General features: G+C 39.8%; 1 protein-coding gene across 3 annotated transcripts in view; it reads left to right on the top strand.

The window, feature by feature from the left end:
* Positions 1 to 15,454, top strand: part of LOC127447684 (amine oxidase [flavin-containing]-like) — a 54,410-nt gene that overhangs the window by 12,763 nt on the left and 26,193 nt on the right. Inside the window, exon 2 of one of the 3 annotated variants that reach the window (XM_051709684.1) lies at positions 297 to 751. The exons of 1 other annotated variant lie outside the window; for it this stretch is intronic. Coding sequence is in view for 1 of the 2 variants with exons in the window: in XM_051709683.1 (XP_051565643.1) it covers positions 4,764 to 4,782 (19 nt within the window). In the remaining variant the exon portion in view is untranslated. Of the gene's footprint in view, positions 1 to 296; positions 752 to 4,757; positions 4,783 to 15,454 lie in introns of those variants that run through there. One more of the 3 variants, XM_051709683.1, reaches the window with a different exon arrangement.

The raw sequence follows: 15,454 nt of genomic DNA, 5'->3' as shown, positions 1-15,454 counted from the left end.
TTAGGATTTTGGGGTGGGAGACCAAACTTCCCGAGCCTCCGCAGGAAGTAGAGTTGCTGACGAGCAGATTTCACCACTGTCATAGTGTGAAGGGACCAGGTAAGGTCATCTATGAGGTGCACACAGAGGAACTTGATACTCCTAACTCTTTCCACAACAGCCCCATCGATGTATAAGGGTGGTCATCCTCCTGCAGCCTCCTGTAGTCTACTATCATCTCCTTAGTTTTTCAGATGTTGAGGCAGAGGTTGCTGTCATTGCACCACTCTGATAACACTCTAACCTCATCTCTGTAGGCTCTCTCATCTCCATCCGTGATGAGGCCCAGGATGGTGGTGTCATCAGTAAACTTGAAAATGATATTGGAGCTGTGCTTGGCGACACACTCGTGAGTGAACAGGGAGTACAGGAGGGGGCTGAGAACGCATCCCTGTGGAGCTCCTGTGTTCAGAGACCGTGTGGAGGAGATGCGGTCACAGATTTTCACCACCTGGGGTCTGCTCTTCAGAAAGTTCAAAATCCAGTTGCACAGATGAGTGTTCAATCCTAAATCCTTAATCTTTGCAATGAGTTTGTCTGGAATGATGGTGTTAAAGGCAGAGCTGTAGTTGATGAACAGCATTCTCATGTAGGTGTTTTTCTTATCCAGGTGTGTGGGAGCACTGTGCATCGCCAGAGCAATGGCATCTTCTGTCGATCTGTTTTTGCGGTATGCAAATTGGTAGGGCTGCCCCCTGATATTCGACCAAAGGTTAGTCGATGAGAAGAGTCTTGGTCGACCAAGTTTTGATTGGTCAGTTGGTCGCAGAAAAAACTCCACCAGTATTATGCTGGTTGGACGCTAGGTGGTACTATGGGGTAATTTTCCATTAAGCAGGGTTAGGGTTAAGCCTAAACAATAAAGCAAGACACCTTGATTTCAAACTCTGAACTTTATTTTTTATTTATTTTAACAAAAAATTCAAATGAAACTGGAATAAAAATAAGTGCAATTAAAATGTGTGTTGTTCAGCTTTTTGAAAGATGAAGAACCTACTTCATCTGTGCATTCTCTACCGGTCGGGTATTTTGTTATCTGGGAAAATACATCGTGTGTGAATAAATTTGTTTTGTTCCATCCTTCACGGAATATATATATATATATATATATATATATATATATATATATATATATATATATATATATACACTATATTGCCAAAAGTATTCGCTCACCCATCCAAATAATTGAATTCAGGTGTTCCAATCACTTCCATGGCCACAGGTGTATAAAATGAAGCACCTAGGCATGCAGACTGCTTCTACAAACATTTGTGAAAGAATGGGCCGCTCTCAGGAGCTCAGTGAATTCCAGCGTGGTACTGTGATAGGATGCCACCCGTGCAACAAGTCCAGTCGTGAAATTTCCTCGCTACTAAATATTCCACAGTCAACTGTCAGTGGTATTATAACAAAGTGGAAGCAATTGGGAATGACAGCAACTCAGCCACGAAGTGGTAGGCCACGTAAAATGACAGAGCGGGGTCAGCGGATGCTAAGGCGCATAGTGCGCAGAGGTCGCCAACTTTCTGCAGAGTCAATCGCTACAGACCTCCAAAGTTCATGTGGCCTTCAGATTAGCTCAAGAACAGTGCGTAGAGAGCTTCATGGAATGGGTTTCCATGGCCGAGCAGCTGCATCCAAGCCATACATCACTAAGTGCAATGCAAAGCGTCGGATGCAGTGGTGTAAAGCACGCCGCCACTGGACTCTAGAGCAGTGGAGACGTGATCTCTGGAGTGACAAATCACGCTTCTCCATCTGGCAATCTGATGGACGAGTCTGGGTTTGGCGGTTGCCAGGAGAACGGTACTTGTTTGACTGCATTGTGCCAACTGTGAAGTTTGATGGAGTGGGGATTATGGTGTGGGGTTGTTTTTCAGGAGCTGGGCTTGGCCCCTTAGTTCCAGTGAAAGGAACTCTGAATGCTTCAGCATACCAAGAGATTTTGGACAATTCCATGCTCCCAACTTTGTGGGAACAGTTTGGGGATGGCCCCTTCCTGTTCCAACATGACTGTGCACAAAGCAAGGTCCATAAAGACATGGATGAGTGAGTTTGGTGTGGAAGAACTTGACTGGCCTGCACAGAGTCCTGACCTCAACCCGATAGAGCACCTTTGGGATGAATTAGAGCGAAGACTGCGAGCCAGTCCTTCTCGTCCAACATCAGTGTCTGACCTCACAAATGTGCTTCTGGAAGAATGGTCAAAAATTCCCATAAACACACTCCTAAACCTTGTGGAAAGCCTTCCCAGAAGAGTTGAAGCTGTTATAGCTGCAAAGGGTGGGCCGACGTCATATTAAACCCTATGGATTAAGAATGGGATGTCACTTAAGTTCATATGCGTCTAAAGGCAGATGAGCGAATGTTTTTGGCAATGTAGTGTATATAGCAATATCCAATTACATAGGCAGCCTGAGGGATGGACCGGCTGAGGGATCGGTGAATATACTTGCTTTAGTGATTTTGCATTGAAAATTTAATTTATTTATTTAAAAAACGAAAAACTTAAATCAAATACATTTCTAAATTCAAATTGCACTCCAAACGAAATGAAAAGCAATGAAAATAATGAAGTGATAAAAGAATAATATATATATATATATATATATATATATATATATATATATATATATATATATATATATATATATATATATATATTACACCTTTCCATTTACCATCAGGCAAAAATCTGTCTTAACATCATGGCGGAAAATTACTTGCACAAATGAAGACATAAAAACAATTATAAATGTAAAAAATAATAATTATGATGACAATAATCACTGAACTATAAATCATGGTTCGAGGTGAACGTGTTTTTGTATTATTTATGTTTTAATCACAGATGTATAGGCTGCAGAGTTGGTCACAATAAACTGCTCTGTGGAAATAAAGTGAGCTGAACTCAAAGCACCTCCTGAGCTGAGATGTCGGAGGACATTTGCAGCACTCATAGATGATACTGTTCTTGCAAAAAAAATTAAAAATCAGAAGACAGAAACAAAGAGTGAGAAACTTTTAGATGCGTGTGTTCCACGAGAATGCACGCCTCCATATCAGCATGTCATACATGCGCATAGACGCTTTTCTGTCATCTGTTCTTAATAATATAATAAAGTGTTTCTTCAAGCATGTGTCTACGGGCAAATTATTTGTAATATTAATTGATAATAATAGCCTAATAATAATAATAATAATAATTTAATACATGGGAAAATTAGCCAAATATCGTCAAAGGCATCAGCTATTGGCGATCACTCTGACCATCGTCGATCCCCTTGATCATCGTCTGTCGGCACAACCCTAATGTGCATATCTCTCTATAAATTAACAAAATGTTCAGACAGTCTCCTTGCTGGTTTTTCTGACACATTCAGAATCATTATCGCTTTTGCCAGTGTCGCTGCGGCTGGCTTCGTGCGTGCGCTTGTAAAATGTATATTTTAAAGGCTCATTATTACGGTTTAGTATTTCTCTGTAATGAAGAACAGTGTTAACAACGTTACTTATAACATTCTTTCTCAGCCCTGGAACTCAAACCATTTTCTGATGCCCCCCCCCCCCCCCCCCCCCCATTATTGAAATATATTCAAGTAATTAATAAATGTGCAACTAGTTGACTAATGGCTTAAATTAACTCCTACTAGTCGACTAGGAAAATCTTTGGTCGGGGGCAGCCCTACAAATTGGAGAGGGTCCATGGTGGCCGGAAGGGAGTAACCGATGTTGTTTTTGACAAGCTGCTCAAAGCACTTCATGATTGTAAAGGTCAGAGCCACAGGGCAGTAGTCATTCAGACATCTGGCTGCAGACATCTTCGGGACAGGGACAATGGTGGTCTTCTTGAAGCATGTGGCAATCACAGACTGTCAGAGATTAAAGATATCTGTGAAAACCTCTAGCTGGCTGGCACATGCTTTGAGGACATGGCCATGGACGCCATCAGGACCTGACGCCTTGTGTGGGTTTACCGTCCTGAATGATCTGAACACATCAGGCACATCGATGGTCAGTGCGCAGCTGTTGCAGTCCACTGGTAGTTTCACTGCAGGGAAGGTGTTGCTTGACTCAAACCGAGCAAAGAAGGTGTTCAGCTCATCAGGTAGTGAGGCAGATAGTCCCCCATCGCAGATTTTCCCACCTTTGTAGTCTGTGATAGAGCGCAAACCATTCCACATGCGCTTGAGGTCGGATCCTTGATAGTTCGACAAAACCTTGTCTCTGTAGCCTCTCTTTGCAGTCCTGATGGCCCTCTGAAGGTCATACCTGGCTTTCCTGTATGCCACCAGGTCCCCGGAGTTGTAGTTAAGTTTGCTGCTTAGCCAAGTTTGGCCCTGACATCAGCATTAACCCAGGGTTTCTGGTTCGGGAACGATTTGATACAGATTTTTGGAACAATGTTTTCAGTGCACATACTGATGTAATTGGTGACATAGTTTGTGCATTCATTAATGTCTGTGTCTGCTGCATGCCGGAAAATCTGCCAATCTGTGGATTGGAAACAGTCCTGAAGTGTGAAGATAGCCTCCTCACTCCACTGATAGATTGCCCTGAGAAACATTATTTCCTGTTTGGGTTTTTGTTTGTATGCAGGCAGAAGAAGGATGGAGGTGCGAACAGCTTTCCTAAAGGCAGGGCGGGGTAGGGGTTTGTAGCTGTCCGTGACTGCAGTGTAGCAGTGATCCAGCATCTGCTCAGCTCGAGTGGGAAAAATAATGTGCTGGATGTATTTGGGTAGGACCTTTCTCGGATTTGCCTTGTTGAAATTCCCAACAACAATAAAAACAGCATCTGGATGCGAGTTCTCTAGACCATTAATAGTCTCATACAAAATGTCCAATGCACAACCTCTGTCTACCTGAGGTGGGATGTAAGTCACTGTTAGAATGACTGAACTGAATTCGCAGGGGAGGAAAAAAGGTCAGACTTTAACTGTAATGAATTAGACGTCAGGAGAGCAGTGTTTACCAACAACTGAAACATCCGTTCCCCAACATGAGTGCACCAAAACACAAACCCTGCCGCCTCTGCGCTTACCAGAGTCTGTTGTTCTGTCCTGGTGGTGAATGGTGAAACTGGGCGGAGTAACTCCGTTGTCTGGAACAGTCGCATCAAACAATGTTTCAGTAAAGGCTAAAACACAGCAGTTCCTGATGTCCCATTGGAACTTAATCCGAGCGTTAAGTTCGTCCATTTTGTTTACCAGCGACTGGACATTTGCTAGTAGAATACTTGGAAGAGGAGGATTGAAGCACCTTTTCCGAGTTCTGCACAGAATCCTGGCACATCTGCCTCTTTTGCGCTTCTTCCTCCTACGTCGACGCGAGTGTAAACAAAGAGGCAGATGCACAGCGAAGGGGCTGCTGCTGCTCGTACTTGTGTGCGAATCGTTCTCAAAGTCCGTTTTGAGCGACGATCTGATGTCTAGTTGTGTTTGCCGATCATATTGTATGATTGAGGAAGAGACATTTACAAACAGACTTAGAAGTAAAATAATAGAGCACAAAAAGCTGTAGAGTTTGCCCGGAGCTCTCACAAGTGCAGCCATCTTGCGGCTCACCAACCTGAGAACACCTGAGAATTCATGTTGATTCTGTGTTCGGGAAATTGTTTTGTCATTGCAGTCACAAAATGTGTATTTAGAGGAGTACATGGGAAAAGCAAAACATGAAAAAAACAAGAGGCTGACAGCGTTGCTGAGACGTTCCAACTTTCCATCAAGCTCTTTGATCTCCCAGAATTATCTTAAACGAAGTTTTGACTTTTCCTCAATAGTATGGCAATGCCATTGGGGTCATTTCTCCGTACTCCACACTGTGGTGGATACTAATCTGCTGCAGACTTAAAGGTGCACTCAGTGATTCCTGAGAAACACTGTTGATATTCCAACTCAACTGCAAAAACAAACACACGCCTCCCTTCAGTGTTCCTTTGGAAGCTCCACTCTACAGCTCCAGACACTCTCAACTCTCCTGCTACTAAATATAACATCACAACATCAGCATATATGAGTTCTGTGAAACATAACAGAATTTATGTTACCAACCTATCAAGAAGTAAAAGAGCACCTTCTGCATCTGTCTTCAAGCCTTTTACCTCTCGGAGGTCTCTCCAATGCTGAAAAGCCTCGCCGATGTTGACGCGGCTCCTAGCCCTTCTTCCTTCCTAGACCTCGACGATCATAATGCTTTTTTTTAGTTTATATTCGTCTGACCTTTTTCTCTTGGTCTGTTTCTCAGCCATTTGTCCTCCTTGGAGTTTAGAAAGTTCAGCCAGATTTGCTGTCGCTCTTCTAATGAATTTCCCTCTCGCTCTGCCCCTACCCCCCATCCTGTGCACTTGCAGAACCACCCCCTGTTGCTGATTGGTTGGAGTAGTGTTGTGTGGATTGGTCTGATCCACTTTGTTTTTGTCCCATTTACAGAGCCAGAGCTGTGTACAAATACTAGATTTTTTTTTTTTCAGCCCACCCACAGAACGGACAGCTAGCAGACTGTGAGGAGATATTTTTGCCGAATTTGACAAAAAGTGTATTGGATTAGAATTACTGAGTGCACCTTTAAAAACTGACCTCAAGTCTTAATTTAAGATTTTTACTTCATTAGTTTTGCCTAAATTAGGTGTCTTTATAGAGCAATGATGGAGTTTAGTTTTATTCATAGTTGTTCATCATGAAACATCAACTAGATATTTTGTATATTAACTAGCTGTATTGTAATGTCAGTGTAATTTGTCATTTTGGATTCTCATTTATTAGTGTTCTGGTGACAAAGTTAATTTTGTAATTAACCTGGAGTCCTTGGCTCAGAATAGACAGGTAAAGGAACTGTGTTTTGTGAGCCTGGTTGTTTGGGTAGCAGTGATTCATGGGATGATCTTTTAAGCTTATTTGGCTTGGGGAATTTTAACAAGATTGGCCGCTCAAAGTTAATTGACAAGATTGTTAGCTACTGTTTATTTTTTAGACTACATTTTCAACATAAACTGTTTTTCTTTTTGCTTACTGCTTGTTTTGTAACAACATAATCACATTGGAAATTGACATGTTGCAGTACTCTGAAACTGCCCCCATTCTGCCAAATTACTGACAAGCGTCATCTCCCATCAGACATCATTGCATTAATTCAAATGTGTTTACATCTTTCAATGGCACTACTGAAAACCTGTTGTGTAACCAGCCTCACCCACACACACAAGTTCTGATCCCATGGAAACCAGAAAGAAATCATGTTCACATAATCAATCATGAGCATGATTCAGAGGTTGCATTTACCTTCTAAGATTACATTTTTACTCCACTGATGATTAGGTTTAGGGGTTAGGGGTTAGGGCTTAGGGTTAATAAAATATGCATTCCTGTCAACTGTAATACATAATTTACAACTAAAAATACTCGTTTTGGCACCACTCTATGGATATTTCACACAAAAACTGGAATTCACACGTGCCCTTATGTTCAACTAAATAAGCTTCAGCCACTGGGGGCATTGATTCAGATGTTTGACTTATTGTCGCCAAAATTACAGTGAGATCAGTCTGTTTTGGAATGAGTAACTGCAAGAAACTGCAACTTTGATACTCTCATATTCAAGTTGAAATTTCTTCGATGTTGAAACTCTTTTTCAAATCCCACTTTAATAAGTGTATACAACTATTAGTAGTAGTCACCCCCCCCCCCCCCCCTCCCAAACACTGTGTAAACACCATTTGTTTGCTTAGTAGGGCTGTTCAGGTTGTAGTCCAAAAATTTGAAAGAGAATTAGTATTATCAAGCCATGGATTCCCTCTAGGGATGCACCGATACCACTTATTCTCTTCCGATTCCGATATCGGAAATCTCAGTATCCGATACCGATCACAAGCCAGATCACAAACAGTGTTGTTTTTTTTTTTTTTCTTTTTTTTTTTTTTGCATAATCAGTTTAGAATATCTTTACAATATTGTGTGGAACTAATTGGGAGTACTCTTTAATATGTAAAGAAACACAAACCTCTAACTACACATTATTTCAATATAAATGTATAGCTTATTAAGAAACATTTTATTATTAACTAGTATACTGGATAATGTAGCAGCAAAATTAACAGTAATTCCAGTCTTCAAGTCCTCAGTAGAAAAGAAACCAGTGTTTTATTTTTTCAAAAAAGTTTCAACCTGCATCTGGACTTTAAAGGATTCAGATCTCTTTTTGTTCAGTTTAGTTGTAAGACATCAATCTACTTTTCACACAGTTATTTTTTTGGAACCCATTCAACTTAAATATTGTTATAAATTGTAAACAAACACTAATGATTACAATAATAATAATAATAATAATACATTGTTATTATTATTATTATTATTATTATTATTGACTTTTTAAATTATAAATACAACAGTAATATATTTAAATCGTGCACTTTTTAAACCCTCCTGCTTTTATTTTGACATTCTAAACTCTCCAGGAAGTCCTCTGTGTCTGTTTGTAGGCAAGTTCACAGTAGTTTAATTAGCTTCTTCTTCAAATTCTGGTAAAATGCGCCTCCGGTGCCGTTCTAAATGCATATTATAAGTGAACCGAACTATTGAGCATCTACATCTGAGATGCTGTTCCTGATTAGCGCTCAAATATTGCGCACGGCTGTGAAGGCTAAAAATAGCCGCGAGTGCATCACCAGCCTGTGTGAGAGTTTGTGTCAGTAGAGCAGTGCCATTCACTAATGCGCTGGCTACTATATATATTTACTTATTAAACACAGCCTTTTGTGATTCACAGAGCCATCGCACATCTTCACGTGGCTTTGAATAAAATGCTCGAGTCATATGAACTGCTTAAATGGTGTTTTTATGGTTCTTTTGTCATTTTCGGAGCTTGACAGTAATGAACATGACTAACACACAGTATCGGATTTGGATCGAGCCCGTCGGACCGATACCCGATCCGTCTAAAAGCTTCAGTATCGGAGCCAGGTATCGGTGCGTCCCTAGTTCCCTCTGGATTCTCCTATGGCTTTTTACAATGTCAGTTTTGCCTTTGAGTAAAATAAGGTCTACGGTGAACATTACTTAAAGAAACTTGGATGTTTTGTTCGACAACATAAATTACACACAGTCATACCCCAAACGTGAATTTTGAAGCCACCATGTTCTTAACATCATGGCTGAACAGCACTAAAGCAGACGAGGGAAGACTGCTATTTATTTGCATTATTTTTTGGTGATGCTAGTGGTGCATATGATACACACTTCAGCTTTAAAAACCCGAAGACAATGGGGAAAGTTGCTGTCATATCATGATGTCTTGCAGTCACCATATTTGCATCATACTCAATAAATGGATCCATTATCTCCTAAGAAACCAAAAGGGATGGTGTTCTTGAAGATCAAAAAAATTATTTGTGTGATGAAGTTTGCACAGTGCCTTTGATTAAAGTCATTTGTGGTTCAATCTCTTGGTGTAAGCAGAAGACAAAAGTTGAGAATTAAAGCAAGGATATGAAGACTGGAAACGAGTCATAAAGAGTAAGGGGGTGGACTAGAATGACAGAAATACTAAAATCAATATATAAACTGGCAGGACATCCAACTCTTGAGATGCAGTGGAATGAGTGAGTGTTGTATTGTATTTGCTCAGATGTGATCCCCTACTGAGAGATTGTAAACCAAGACAGTACAATAATAAACAGACTTTTCGGGCCTTTGCTTGGTGGAACCAAAGTCCCTTTCAAGGTAGGCCAGTTCATTCGCCGGGCATCTTTTGTATGCTCCCGGCATCTATTTTCTATGGATACAAGTGGCATAAAAGTACAACTCCTATCTACTTGAATGGGAAAAGACCGGAAACTTCAAAACAGTTGGTCAAGATTACAAACAAAGAACATATTTCAAATTAGCAGTTAAATCTGAAAAAATAGTGTCCTAAATTATGCTTCTTTATCTCAAATCATGTTAAAAATGCTATTTTTCAGGCTGGTCCAGTTATTGTGCATGTCCTTTTTCGAGTTCGCCGACAGGCGATGTCTGTATCTATCTATTTATATATATATCTATGTATATATATATATATATAATTATTTATATATAATCCCGAGGTTTAGACAGGGAAAGAAATAGAATATAATTAGCATAGATGCCATTCACTTTAAAGCAGGGTTAAAGAATAAGAGAAGTGTTTCTGGTTCCGGCAGACCTAAATAAAGCTGCATAACTATGAATTGAGGGATAAATTAGGTGTATGCCTGGCTGAATAGATAAGTCTTTAGTCTAGACTTAAACAGAGAGAGTGTGTCTGAGTTCAGAACACTGCTAGGAAGACTATGCCATAGTTTAGGAGCCAAATACAAAAATGATCTCCCTCCTTTTGTGGATTTTGATATTCTCTGTATTGTTAAAAGTTTTGTGTTTTGTGATCGTAGTGAGCATGATGGATTATAGAGTGATAGAAGGTCACTTAAGTACTTTGGAGCTAGACCATTCAAAGCTTTGTATGTAATTAACAGGATTTTAAAATGAATACGAAACTTAACAGGTAGCCAATGTAACGCTGAAAAAATGATGTTGATATGATCATATTTCTTGGTTCTAGTTAGCATTCTAGCTGCTGCTTTTTGAACCAACTGTAGTTTATTTATTAAACCTGCAGGACATCCACCTAGTAATGCATTACAATAATCTAGTCTTGTGGTCATGAATGCATGAATTAGTTTTTCAGCATCAGAAACAGATAGCATGTGTCGTAAATTGGCAATATTTCTGAGGTGGAAGAATGCAGTTCTACAAACATTGGAAATTTTATTTTCAAAGGACAGATTGGTATCAAATATAACACCTAAATATTTTGCTGTTGAAGTTGACATATATTCAACAAGAGTCAGATTATATTTTATTGTCTTATTTTTTTAGGTTTTTGTTCCAATAATTAGTGCCTCTGTTTTATCGGAATTGAGTAGAAGGACATTTCTAGCCGTCCACTCATTGATATCATTTATACACTCTGTTAATTTGGAAAATTGTGAAATTTCATCGGGTTTCGAAGAAATATAAAGTTGAGTATCGTCGGCATAACACTGAAAACTAATTCCATGCTTCCTGATAATGTCTCCCAGGGGGAGCATATATAAGGAGAAAAGCAGAGGCCCTAAAACTGATCCCTGTGGCACTCCATACTTATCTTTAATTTGATTTGACAGCTCCTCATTTACACAGACAAAGTGGTAGCTTTCACGGTTCCCGTCACTTTATCAGTCTGGGCTTTGGTCTGACGGGGCCGTGGCATTATCCGCCCATGTCGGTCTTTGTGTGAGCGCACGGTCTCTGTTTTATTCCCTGCTGCACAGTCTTGTGTCTGTTGTGTTTCATTTCTGGAGTATGGTGTCTGGGTCCTGACTTCCTGTCTAGCTTGGTTTCGGTCTGTATCAGGACCCGGACATCCATACTCCTTGTCTGTCTGTTATTGATGTGGGTGCATTGCACTTGTGTCATCTGGCTGCATGCACTCGCATCAATAACTTATGTCTGTCTTTGTGACTGTCTGTCACGAGCGGTCTTCATGTTGTGCTGAGGTTCGGTCACTTCGGTCTTCGGTATCGGGTGTGTGTGTAGCCGAACTCTCACAAGTGTCATGTCTCGTTTTGTCACCTTCGGCATTGTTGATGTTTTTGTTCCCCCTCGTGGGAGTTTGTTTTATTAATAAAGTATTTTGGTTTTTGAACTCTGCGTTTGGGTCTTTACCTCTGCCCCCACCCCTTGTCCATAGCTTTCAGAGAAATAGGACCTAAACCAAGCTAATGCCTGTCCACAAATGCCAACATGATTCTCAAGCATATCCAAGAGAATGTCATGATCTATTCTATGGTGTCGAAGGCAGCACTAAGATCTAAGAGCACTAGAAGAGATCAGATGATAAGAGCAAGTAAATTGTAACTATGATAAGTACAGTCTTTGTACTATGATGTGGCCTAAATCCTGACTGAAATTCTTATATAATATAATGCCTTGATTTATGAAGTAGTACCTCCTTGTTTGTCAGTACTTTGCACATAAATGACCATGGTCTTCTGTAATAATTATTGGTATTTATAGTTAGCATTATTGGCATTGTTTTTTTTTTTTACTGAGAATGATGCTTGAAAGTTATGGTCAAGGTCATCAAACACATTTTGTTTTAGAATGATTACATAGGTTAGCTTTTATTGAGCTTTCGAATATTTGATGTTTATTAACATGCTGTTTTTAGCGAACTGAGCTTCTTGTTTGTATTCACTTCCATGTGTGTTTGGTTGAATTTACAGTGGAACAGTTCAGGCAGTGTTGTCCCTGAATTCTGCACTCCAGTGACAAAGACCACAGCACAGCTACCACTGTGTCTCTGCCAGTTCCTTTTTTTTTTTTTTGCTTAATTTGCTTACCATTTCATGTCTTGGAGAGAAGAAAACTGGTACTTGAGTCAGCCTTCTCAAACATGCAAGATAGGTTGAATTCTAATCCATGAGAGCTATTTATGGAAAAATAAAATTCAGTTCAGCTGAGCAGTTGTAAGCTGAAATAGGAGGATAGATCTCACAATAATTCATAACCAAAACTATCGCTGGAGAACTTGTGGCTTTGAGATCTAGGATATGTGTGTTAGTGAGTGTGCATGCCTTTGTGTGTTTGCGCTGTCCTTGATATAATGGCAGCAGATAGGCCAGTAATTGCAGACACGTGTGAAATTTGAGGTTGTATTGAATTGGTCTCGGAACAATTTCATTCTCTGTCTCTTTGGGGCAAGATTGAACACCACCTACTAAAGTCACCTGGTTAAATAATCAGGTTTCACTCCAGTGGATCTGAGTGTTGGCTCATTAATGTACTTCTGAGAGCTTTATATTCAATTTCTCTCCAGTATTGTGGTTCAACCAAAACCAAAAATCATCTAGTACAACAGGCAATTCAAACGTATTGGGTATCAGAGTTCACAGCTGTGGCCACACTGTAAAAAGTAGTAACCTGAAAATGCCACCTTAAAGAGCTATTTCTACGTAATATAACCCTTAAAAATGAGTGTTGTTGGTGTAACGTTGGTCTAACTAATGTAGTCAGATTAATTCAGTCATTTTAGAATTTATCTATACTGGTGCTGACAGCATGAGGCTTGTGTTAGCACTGTGTGATATGGGTCACTGCCAGCTGCAGAACCCTAAGGGTACTTGGTTTGTCTGCCACTTTCTCAGTTTACCAAAGGCATTTTTTGTTTTTTTATAAGCTTTCAAGGTCATGTTTTGGACTCATATGGCCTGTGTTGCATTGTCAGATTGCTTTGGCTGTAGGCAGAAAGCATTTTAGACAAATATGAGTGTTCGTGGTTTTTTTTTTTTTTTGTTGTTTTTTTTTATAACACTACAAAAGATTACTGATATTATTTGGGTAGCTAACATGAAATATCAAGCAGTGACAGCAGTGTCCTGAAGTGTGACATGCTATGCTCCACATTTCAAACTGCTTTTTCTAAATGTTGTATATTAGGTATACATACAGATTTTTTTTTAATTTGCCCTGTAACGTTGTTGTCCTGTAAAATGTCCTGATAAATTTAGGAATTACCTTTTCCATATAATAATGGCATTGTACACACAATTTGTATGACCTTATATCAACTGAGAGACTACATTGAATATTTGTACTCATTACATCACAGAACTATTTACAGTAAGTGTACTGCAAAAAGCTAAAAGGTGATTAAATGTTTTTCATGACTTCCCATTTTGTATTATAGTTTAGTACAGTTTACAGTTAGCCACCACTAAAGAGGTCCTAGTACTTGTTTCTAACATGGTAAAAACCCGTTACTTCATTATAATTTTACAGGGCCAGTTTCCATTCCTTCGTAAAGAGAACAAGTGCTTGTGTGTCTGTGTTCAAAGACATTGGAAACTGCTGTAAATTGGTGTTTGACTTCTGGCTTCTCTTGCAGGGAATCTAGTTCTCACTTCTGACTTCCAGTTTTTCAGTTGAGCAGTGGATGAATCTGTTGTTTTACTCCTCAGACACCATCACTGCATAGCCTTAGGGCATTAAACATGAATTTCTGTGATTTCAGGGAAGGTGCAAAGATTTGTGAAAAAGATAATGGTTACTCGATAATGGTATAGCCAGCAGCCATATCACCCTGCAGTTCTCACCTGGTTGCCCACTAAAGCTAAGCAGGGTTGAGCCTGGCCAGTACCTGGATGTGAGACCTCCTGGGGAAAACTGTGGTTGCTGCGAGAAGAGGTATTAGGTAGGCCAGCAGGGGGTGTTCACCCTGTGGTCTGTGTGGGTCCTAATGCCCCAGTATAGTGTTGGGGACACTATACTGTAAAAAAGCACCTTCTTTCGGATGAGACATTAAATCGAGGTCTTGACTCTCTGTGGTCATTAAAAATCCCAGTGTCCTGGCCAAATTCCCCCATAGACTCTCATCTTTCATGGCCTCCTAATAATCCCCATCCCTGAATTTGCTACATCACTTGACTCTCCTCTCCACCAACAGCTGGTGTGTGGTGGGCGTTCTGGCACACTATGGCTGCCATCGCATCATCCAGGTGGGTGCTGCACACTCGTGGTGGTTGAGGAAATTCCTACTATGCGGTTGAGGAGAGTCCTACAACGCTTTGAGTGTCTAGAAAAGTGCTATATAAATGTAAGGAATTATTATTATTATTATTATTATTATTATTATTATTACTGGTTTTACACTGATATCCGACCACCCGAAGGAAAATCATAGATACTGTGAAGAATTTTATTTATTTATTTTACCCAAGACTAGGATGACCACAAAGGACATCATGAAATCTGTGCCTGCTGAACTCGGCAGAAAGCTATGCAGATTTTCACAGAATTGCAACGCCTGTCTTTCGCAATTTTCTACTCATCCCCAGCCCCTGGCTTGCTTGTTTATTAAATATTTTGACTAATTTGAGTATGCCTACAGCTACCAATGAGAATGTAGCATTCCACTTGATATATTTTAACATGTTTAAATCATTGTGATTTATTGTGCAGATTTTCCTAGTTAATCACAAGTCAGCAGATTCCGCCTGGGCTTGCTTATGACATACCTTTTTAGTCCAGAGCATGTTTGACTGCGAATTGTACACTGTATAAGCCAGACTCCTGTGCCTTCCCTGTGTATGATGAGGCTACAGCCAAAGTAGTAAATAATTAACTATACACACAAAAAATATTATTCTAAAATACTGTAATAAAAGAGGTTCAGATATAAGGTAAATATATAGTTCCTGTAGCTCCACAAGGTAGAGTGTGGTGCTAGCCGCTAGTTCCCAGGGAACACACAAACTGATACAATGTAAAGGGTGAATGTACTGTAAGTCACTTTGGATAAAAGTGTCTGCCAAATGCATAAATATAAAATAAATGTAAGTAGAATATGGTATTTATAGAAGG

This window comes from Myxocyprinus asiaticus, chromosome 11 (genome assembly GCF_019703515.2).
Source record: "Myxocyprinus asiaticus isolate MX2 ecotype Aquarium Trade chromosome 11, UBuf_Myxa_2, whole genome shotgun sequence".
NCBI lineage: Eukaryota > Metazoa > Chordata > Actinopteri > Cypriniformes > Catostomidae > Myxocyprinus > Myxocyprinus asiaticus.
Note: the sequence above shows the minus strand (reverse complement) of the source record. Positions and strands in the feature narration are given on the sequence as shown.